This window comes from Oncorhynchus mykiss, chromosome 14 (genome assembly GCF_057628025.1).
Source record: "Oncorhynchus mykiss isolate SJ-2025 chromosome 14, ASM5762802v1, whole genome shotgun sequence".
In the NCBI taxonomy this organism is placed as follows: domain Eukaryota; kingdom Metazoa; phylum Chordata; class Actinopteri; order Salmoniformes; family Salmonidae; genus Oncorhynchus; species Oncorhynchus mykiss.
In genome coordinates this window covers 37,142,689-37,152,918 of record NC_143035.1, presented here as the reverse complement: position 1 = coordinate 37,152,918, position 10,230 = coordinate 37,142,689, and the positions used below count along the sequence as shown (strand labels likewise).

General features: G+C 47.1%; 1 protein-coding gene across 1 annotated transcript; it reads right to left on the bottom strand.

Annotated features, from left to right (window-relative positions):
* Positions 1 to 266: 266 nt before the first annotated feature.
* Positions 267 to 989, bottom strand: LOC149978359 (uncharacterized). Its single transcript, XM_090198130.1, has one exon. The coding sequence runs from the start codon at positions 987 to 989 to the stop codon at positions 267 to 269; it is 723 nt and encodes a 240-aa protein (XP_090054256.1).
* Positions 990 to 10,230: the final 9,241 nt, after the last annotated feature.

Below are 10,230 nucleotides of genomic sequence, written 5' to 3'. Positions count from 1 at the left end.
TCCATCTCCTTCCATCTCTCTCCAAAAACACGCCTTCCCTCCAAATTAGTGCAGTCCAGAATACATTTCTGGATGGTGTCTGGGATGAACTGCTCAATAAAATACTTTATGTCCTGCACAAGAGTAACCGCCATCCGCGTCGGCCCTGGTTGCGTCCTTATCACATTGGCAGCCATTCGGGGTGGCTCATTCCTTTGGTAAGAAGACCATTAAATTTGATTTTTTTTTACATCCATATTGTTCTCCTCCTGTAGGCTGCTGATGAGTTAGTTTCTGACGGGCTGGTCCTGAGGATGGCTGCTGACGGGCTGGTCCTGAGGATGGCTGCTGACGGGCTGGTCCTGAGGCTGGCTGCTGATGGGCTGGTCCTGAGGATGGCTGCTGATGGGCTGGTCCTGAGGATGGCTGCTGACGGGCTGGTCCTGAGGCTGGCTGCTGACAGGCTGGTCCTGAGGCTGGCTGCTGATGGGCTGGTCCTGAGGATGGCTGCTGATGGGCTGGTCCTGAGGATGGCTGCTGATGGGCTGGTCCTGGGGCTGGCTGCTGATGGGCTGGTCCTGGGTCTGGCTGCTGATGGGCTGGTTCTGGGGCTGGCTGCTGATGGGCTGGTCCTGAGGATAGCTGCTGATTGGCTGGTCCTGGGGCTGGCTGCTGATGGGCTGGTCCTGGGTCTGGCTGCTGATGGGCTGGTTCTGGGGCTGGCTGCTGATGGGCTGGTCCTGGGGCTGGCTGCTGATGGGCTGGTTCTGGGGCTGGTCCTGGTGTTGGCTGCTGACGGCTGGTCCTGGGGCTGGCTGCTGACGGCTGGTCCTGGGGCTGGCTGCTGACGGCTGGTCCTGGGGCTGGCTGCTGACGGGCTGGTTCTGGGGCTGGTCCTGGGGCTGGCTGCTGATGGGCTGGCTGAGGGTCAATCTCATCCTCTTCTTCCATGTCACTGTCAGACTCCGAATTGCCAGAGACATGACCCTCATATTCAGAAATGTCTTCATCTTTTAAAGTGGAAGATGCTCCTTCCACACTAGCTTCTCTCTCTGCAAAAATATGTTCTAAGGCCCTCTGAGCAGAGATTATTTTTTGCCATACTGATTGATTGTGCTAAGGAGCTACACATGCAAAGCTATTTATTTGTTGTGTCCCTCCCCCAATTTGGACCTGGCTGGGGTAGACTGTAGGAATATACTACTTTTTATTTTGTATTTTTTTACAATGTATCGAAATAATGTATTGTAATAACATTGTAAATGTTCCAGGAAGACATTGAGTAGTTTCACACACTTCAAAGGGTAAAGAATGCGGGAGAAGTGGGAGACAGGCAGACAGGCTGTGAGGCAGACAGGCTGTGAGACAGACAGGCTGTGAGACAGACAGGCTGTGAGACAGACAGGCTGTGAGACAGACAGGTCGTTGGTGCTATGTTGAAACAGCAGGCCCAGGGAGGAGGAGGAAGACAGAGTGAAGGCACACAGCAAACATTTTTGTTTGTTTTTTTTAACTTGTTTTCACCTACAAACACACTTTTCCACACGTTTATTAGCCTCGGGTCCAGTGGACCAGAACACCACATATGTAATATAAATGTGTAGGGGGTACACAGTGTGCACTCTTTTACGTGTTCTTCACAGAAAATGAGCCAAGGCCAATGAGTCTCAGGTTGAACAAATAATTAATTGTGTGATTTTTTATTTTAGTAAACATTGAAAATGGGTCCCACAGACCCGAACACCACAAAAGGGTTAATGTTTTGAAGTAATAATAGGACTTCATGAATGAAATCTGGCTCATTTTCCCCACCTCAGTGTTTCCATTTATCTCAGCAACACTCATTATTTCTAGTGTCTTTCCTCAAATGCAAAATGACACATTTACATCATTAGATTCTGTAATAAAATGACATTAACGGCTGGCTAAGATTACAATTATCTTATTGATTCCATGTTCACTAACTTTAGTTCTTTCAATTAATTCAATTAATATATTATTCATTGGAGATAAATTTGCACGTTGATGCGTCACTAAAATATGAATACTAAAAAATAAAAATTCCTTGAAGTAGAAGTAACGGTCATGAATGTTTGAAGGCCATCTGCACTACTTGTTGGGTAGAGGGTAGAGAGACAGGGTAGAGAGACTCTCATCTCTTTACCCTGACATAGGGGGTATCTGACCCTGACATAGGGAGTATCTGACCCTGACATAGGGAGTATCTGACCCTGACATAGGGAGTATCTGACCCTGACATAGGGAGTTATCTGACCCTGACATAGGGGGTATCTGACCCTGACATATGGAGTTATCTGACCCTGACATAGGGAGTATCTGACCCTGACATAGGGAGTTATCTGACCCTGACATAGGGAGTTATCTGACCCTGACATAGGGAGTATCTGACCCTGACATAAGGAGTATCTGACCCTGACATAGGGAGTTATCTGACCCTGACATAGGGAGTATCTGACCCTGACATAGGGAGTTATCTGACCCTGACATAGGGAGTATCTGACCCTGACATAGGGAGTATCTGACCCTGACATAGGGAGTATCTGACCCTGACATAGGGAGTATCTGACCCTGACATAGGGAGTATCTGGCCCTGACATAGGGAGTATCTGACCCTGACATAGGGAGTATCTGACCCTGACATAGGGAGTATCTGACCCTGACATAGGGAGTTATCTGACCCTGACATAGGGAGTATCTGACCCTGACATAGGGAGTATCTGACCCTGACATAGGGAGTATCTGACCCTGACATTGGTAGTATCTGACCCTGACATAGGGAGTATCTGACCCTGACATAGGGAGTATCTGACCCTGACATAGGGAGTATCTGACCCTGACATAGGGAGTATCTGACCCTGACATTGGTAGTATCTGACCCTGACATAGGGAGTATCTGACCCTGACATAGGGAGTATCTGACCCTGGCTTTAAAGATATCCTTAATAGAAAATGACTCAAAGTAAAACTGAAAGTCACCCGGTAAAATATTACTTTGAGTAAAAGTCTGAAAGTATTTTGTTTTAAATATACTTAAAAAGTAACAGTAAAAGTATAAATAATCTCAAATTCCTCATATTAAGTTAAACCAGATGGCGCCATGTTGTTGTTTTATATTTTATTTACGGAGAGCCAGGAGCACACTCCAACACGGAGACATAATTTACAAATGAAGCATTTGTGTTTAATGACTCCACCAGATAAGAGGCAGTAGGGATGACCTGGGATGTTGTGTGAATTGGACCCTTTTCCTGTCCTGCTAAGCATTCAAAATGTAACGTTTGGTTGTCAGGGAAAATGTACGGAGTAAAAAGTAAATGATTTTCTTTAGGAAGGAAGTGAAGTAAAGTGCACATACCCCAAAAAACTACTCTAGTATTACTTTAAAGTATTTTAAATTAAGTACTTTACACCACTGGAAGTACAGTGCCTTGCGAAAGTATTCGGCCCCCTTGAACTTTGCGACCTTTTGCCATATTTCAGGCTTCAAACATAAAGATATAAAACTGTATTTTTTTGTGAAGAATCAACAACAAGTGGGACACAATCATGAAGTGGAACGACATTTATTGGATATTTCAAACTTTTTTAACAAATCAAAAACTGAAAAATTGGGCGTGCAAAATTATTCAGCCCCCTTAAGTTAATACTTTGTAGCGCCACCTTTTGCTGCGATTACAGCTGTAAGTCGCTTGGGGTATGTCTCTATCAGTTTTGCACATCGAGAGACTGAAATTTTTTCCCATTCCTCCTTGCAAAACAGCTCGAGCTCTGAGGTTGGATGGAGAGCATTTGTGAACAGCAGTTTTCAGTTCTTTCCACAGATTCTCGATTGGATTCAGGTCTGGACTTTGACTTGACCATTCTAACACCTGGATATGTTTATTTTTGAACCATTCCATTGTAGATTTTGCTTTATGTTTTGGATCATTGTCTTGTTGGAAGACAAACCTCCGTCCCAGTCTCAGGTCTTTTGCAGACTCCATCAGGTTTTCTTCCAGAATGGTCCTGTATTTGGCTCCATCCATCTTCCCATCAATTTTAACCATCTTCCCTGTCCCTGCTGAAGAAAAGCAGGCCCAAACCATGATGCTGCCACCACCATGTTTGACAGTGGGGATGGTGTGTTCAGGGTGATGAGCTGTGTTGCTTTTACGCCAAACATAACGTTTTGCATTGTTGCAAAAAAGTTCAATTTTGGTTTCATCTGACCAGAGCACCTTCTTCCACATGTTTGGTGTGTCTCCCAGGTGGCTTGTGGCAAACTTTAAACAACACTTTTTATGGATATCTTTAAGAAATGGCTTTCTTCTTGCCACTCTTCCATAAAGGCCAGATTTGTGTAATATACGACTGATTGTTGTCCTATGGACAGAGTCTCCCACCTCAGCTGTAGATCTCTGCAGTTCATCCAGAGTGATCATGGGCCTCTTGGCTGCATCTCTGATCAGTCTTCTCCTTGTGAGAGCTGAAAGTTTAGAAGGACGGCCTGGTCTTGGTAGATTTGCAGTGGTCTGATACTCCTTCCATTTCAATATTATCGCTTACACAGTGCTCCTTGGGATGTTTAAAGCTTGGGAAATCTTTTTGTATCCAAATCCGGCTTTAAACTTCTTCACAACAGTATCTCGGACCTGCCTGGTGTGTTCCTTGTTCTTCATGATGCTCTCTGCGCTTTTAACGAAACTCTGACACTATCACAGTGCAGGAGCATTTATACGGAGACTTGATTACAAACAGGTGGATTGTATTTATCATCATTAGTCATTTAGGTCAACATTGGATCATTCAGAGATCCTCACTGAACTTCTGGAGAGAGTTTGCTGCACTGAAAGTAAAAGAGCTGAATAATTTTGCACGCCCAATTTTTCAGTTTTCGATTTGTTAAAAAAGTTTGAAATATCCAATAAATGTCGTTCCACTTCATGATTGTGTCCCACTTGTTGTTGATTCTTCACAAAAAAATACAGTTTTATATCTTTATGTTTGAAGCCTGCAATGTGGCAAAAGGTCGCAAAGTTCATGGGGGCCGAATACTTTCGCAAGGCACTGTATCTGTTGCTGGAGGTGCTGTAGACTATGTCTTCTCTCTACCCTGACATAGGGAGTGTCTGTCTTCTCTTTACCCTGACATAGAGAGTCCCTGTCTTCTCTCTACCCTGACATAGAGAGTGTCTGTCTTCTCTCTACCCTGACATAGAGAGTGTCTGTATTTTCTCTACCCTGACATAGGGAATGTCTGTCTTCTCTCTACCCTGACATAGGGAGTGTCTGTCTTCTCTCTACCCTGAAATAGTGAATGTCTGTCTTATCTCTAACGTGACACAGGGAGTGTCTGTCTTCTCTCTACCCTGACAGAGGGAGTGTCTGTCTTCTCTCTACCCTGACATAGAGAGTGTCTGACTTCTCTCTACCCTGACATAGAGAGTGCCTGTCTTCTCTCTACCCTGACAGAGGGAGTGTCTGTCTTCTCTCTACCCTGACATAGGGAGTGTCTGTCTTCTCTCTACCCTGACATAGGGAGTGTCTGTCTTCTCTCTACCCTGACATAGGGAGTGTCTGTCTTCTCTATACCCTGACAGAGGGAGTGTCTGTCTTCTCTCTACCCTGACAGAGGGAGTGTCTGTCTTCTCTCTACCCTGACAGAGGGAGTGTCTGTCTTCTCTCTACCCTGACAGAGGGAGTGTCTGTCTTCTCTCTACCCTGACATAGGGAGTGTCTGTCTCCTCTCTACCCTGACATAGGGAGTGTCTGTCTTCTCTCCACCCTGACATAGGGAGTGTCTGTCTTCTCTCTACCCTGACATAGGGAGTGTATATCTTCTCTCTACCCTGACAAAGGGAGTGTGTCTTCCCAGTGTCTTTCTTTAAATACACATCCAATAAAAATAATGAAGGTAACAGAGTGCCTTCTTTCAAATTGTTAGAGAGCGAGAGATACTTAAAAATATATATATATATTTGGTCTGTCTTTAATGAAACATTCTCATTTCATTAAAACCTCACCACCCGCCCTTAAAAATAAAACACCAAAATATATATTGTACTGTATACATGTACCATACTCACCTTTCCCTATACCACACGATACAAAACAACACCACACATCACAATAACCCAAAAACCTTACCACTTCTAACACCGTATATCCAAAACATCATCCCCAGCTATACAGACAGCCCCCCCCCAACACACCATATCTCCTGAAACATCATCCCCAGCTATACAGACAGCCCCCCCCAACACACCATATCTCCTGAAACATCATCCCCAGCTATACAGACAGCCCCCCCCCCAACACACCATATATCCTGAAACATCTTCCCCAGCTATACAGACAGCCCCCCCCCAACACACCATATCTCCTGTAACATCTTCTCCAGCTATACAGACAGCCCCCCCAACACACCATATCTCCTGAAACATCATCCCCAGCTATACAGACAGCCCCCCCCCAACACACCATATCTCCTGAAACATCATCCCCAGCTATACAGACAGCCCCCCCCAACACACCATATCTCCTGAAACATCTTCCCCAGCTATACAGACAGCCCCCCCAACACACCATATCTCCTGAAACATCTTCCCCAGCTATACAGACAGCCCCCCCAACACACCATATCTCCAGAAACATCATCCCCAGCTATACAGACAGCCCCCCCCAACACACCATATCTCCTGAAACATCATCCCCAGCTATACAGACAGCCCCCCCAACACACCACATCTCCTGAAACATCATCCCCAGCTATACAGACAGCCCCCCCCCAACACACCATATCTCCTGAAACATCATCCCCAGCTATACAGACAGCCCCCCCAACACACCATATCTCCTGAAACATCATCCCCAGCTATACAGACATCCCCCCCCCAACACACCACATCTCCTGAAACATCATCTCCAGCTATACAGACAGCCCCCCCCCAACACACCATATCTCCTGAAACATCTTCCCCAGCTATACAGACAGCCCCCCCCCAACACACCATATCTCCTGAAACATCATCCCCAGCTATACAGACAGCCCCCCCAACACACCATATCTCCTGAAACATCATCCCCAGCTATACAGACAGCCCCCCCCAACACACCATATCTCCTGAAACATCATCCCCAGCTATACAGACAGCCCCCCCCAACACACCATATCTCCTGAAACATCATCCCCAGCTATACAGACAGCCCCCCCAACACACCATATCTCCTGAAACATCTTCCCCAGCTATACAGACAGCCCCCCCAACACACCATATCTCCTGAAACATCATCCCCAGCTATACAGACAGCCCCCCCCAACACACCATATCTCCTGAAACATCATCCCCAGCTATACAGACAGCCCCCCCAACACACCACATCTCCTGAAACATCATCCCCAGCTATACAGACAGCCCCCCCCCAACACACCATATCTCCTGAAACATCATCCCCAGCTATACAGACAGCCCCCCCAACACACCATATCTCCTGAAACATCTTCCCCAGCTATACAGACAGCCCCCCCCCAACACACCATATCTCCTGAAACATCATCCCCAGCTATACAGACAGCCCCCCCAACACACCATATCTCCTGAAACATCATCCCCAGCTATACAGACAGCCCCCCCCAACACACCATATCTCCTGAAACATCATCCCCAGCTATACAGACAGCCCCCCCCAACACACCATATCTCCTGAAACATCATCCCCAGCTATACAGACAGCCCCCCCCAACACACCATATCTCCTGAAACATCTTCCCTAGCTATACAGACAGCCCCCCCAACACACCATATCTCCTGAAACATCATCCCCAGCTATACAGACAGCCCCCCCCCAACACACCATATCTCCTGAAACATCATCCCCAGCTATACAGACAGCCCCCCCCAACACACCATATCTCCTGAAACATCATCCCCAGCTATACAGACAGCCCCCCCCCCAACACACCATATCTCCTGAAACATCATCCCCAGCTATACAGACAGCCCCCCCCAACACACCACATCTCCTGAAACATCATCCCCAGCTATACAGACAGCCCCCCCCCAACACACCATATCTCCTGAAACATCTTCCCCAGCTATACAGACAGCCCCCCCCCCAACACACCATATCTCCTGAAACATCTTCCCCAGCTATACAGACAGCCCCCCCCCCCCCCCCAACACACCATATCTCTTTCCATCATTCTAAAGAAGTCAAATTCTACCCTAAGGCGTGCAGAGACCATCCCATTAAACAAAAGTAAAGGGTCTGTTATCCCCCCAACTTTGACCCTGTTCCTCCTTGTTTGCCAAATAGTCAACTTTGCCTGAGCAAACAGAAAATTCAACAATACACATTTTGCCTTCTCCTTATTTGAATACCTGTACCCCATTATAAACATCCCAACAGTAAATACCACCCCCAACCTCTCACACAGACATTCCAACAGCGACATTAATGGCATTAACCTGGTGCACACAGAAAACACATGAATCACAGTTTCTTTCATAAGACAGAAAGGACATCCCTTCCCTATTCCCGGTTCAATCCATACCAACCAGCTGTTAGTGGCCAGGGCTCCATGAAGAACCCTCCACTGGAGGTCCCCTGACCTCTTTGGTACTGGGGGTTTGTAGAGCCCCCTCCATCTAAAACCCACCATACTCTCCTCCCCACATACCCCCTGCCACTGATGTGCCTTCACTCCTGTTAGGCTCCTAATGTTCCTCACCTTAATGCAGAGGTTGTAGTGGGCTTTACCTCCCACCACCTCAAACTCCCCCAGGCTCAGAGTGTTAAAATCTAACAAGTCCTCCAGACCCCCTTTGCCAGTCTCCAGTCTCTGTCGTCACCTGCAGTGGTGGAAACATTGGTGCCCCCTCCCCCTTGGGCCGCTCAAACACCCCCCTTACCGGCTCAGACATGTTAAGGCCCACACGAGAAGGGGGTGTGGAGCCTGGGCTGTGGGTGTGGGAGGAGCCTATTTTCCACAAACCAGCCATCCCTTTGAAATCGGTTCAAAAAACTCTTCCCAAACCCAAACACAGACATCACATTAAACAAATACTCATGGTCCACTCCATCAAAAAGCCTTCTCTTGATCTAAAGAGACCAGTTCAAAGTTCACATTAGAACCTCTCGACAAGTCCAACGTGTCCCTGATTAAGAACAAGATGTCCGTGAATGGGCGTCCCGGTACACAATATGTTCGGTCCTTATGTACTATCGAGTCCAGATGTGACTTCAGTCTGTTAGAGAGGACTTTGGCAAATATATTGTAGTCTGCACAGAGCAATGCCACAGGCCTCCAGTTCTTAAGTTCACACAAGTCCCCTTTTTTTGGGCAGGGGAGTCAGAGCCGCCTGACGGCAGCTCATCGGCAACTGTCCTACCCCGACGCATTCACGCAACACGCAAAAGAAGTCCAATTGTTCCATCAGCATTTTTTATAAAACTCCACTGGGAGTCCATCGACCCTCGGTGCATGACCGGGGGACATCTGGGTTACGGTCTTTGCCAGTTCATTGGACAACAGAGGAATGTCCATTTCATCCCTCTGTACCAGAGAGAGCTTAGGGAGTCCTGCGAACAAGTCCTGAGCCCACACACTTCTGCCCTATACAACTCAGTATAAAACTCCACGGTCCACTCCCACATCTCACCCACCACAGAGGTCACCCGCCATTCAGACAGCCGTAGACATTTCATACCCTTGGCTTCACCACTCTGTCTTTCCAAACCAAAGAAGAAGGAGCTGGGAGCATCCATCTCCTTGAGCATGGAGAACCTAGCTCTTACAAGTCTTCCCTTTGCTTTAACCTGGAAAGAACTACCCAGGTCCCTACATAATTCAGCTAAATTAGCCTGGAGGCCTACATTGCCTTGCCCCACCATCTCTACCTCCATCTCAATAATACTATGCTCGAGTTCCTCCAATACTCTCCTAGCCTCTGAGGATGAGAGGGCTGTATACTGTTGACAGTAAAGCCGAATTTGGACTTTCACCACATCCCACCATTGACTCAGAGACTCACACTCCTCTCTTCGCTGCCCCCACCTTTCCCAAAAGGTCTGGAAACCTGAGCAAAAAGTGGCATCTTGTAAGAGATTTACATTAAACTTCCAATAGGATGCCTGCCGGGGTCCTGGTGAAATAGACAGCAGAGCCATGGTTATGTGGTGTTCTAAAAACCCCACCGGGAGAATGGTAGTTCCCAACAGCCCTGTTGCCCTGCTCTGATTCCTGGACAC

What these genes read in the sequence shown, in the direction of transcription:
- LOC149978359 (XM_090198130.1), bottom strand. Translation starts at nt 989, where the DNA reads ATGAAGACATTTCTGAATATGAGGGTCATGTCTCTGGCAATTCGGAGT.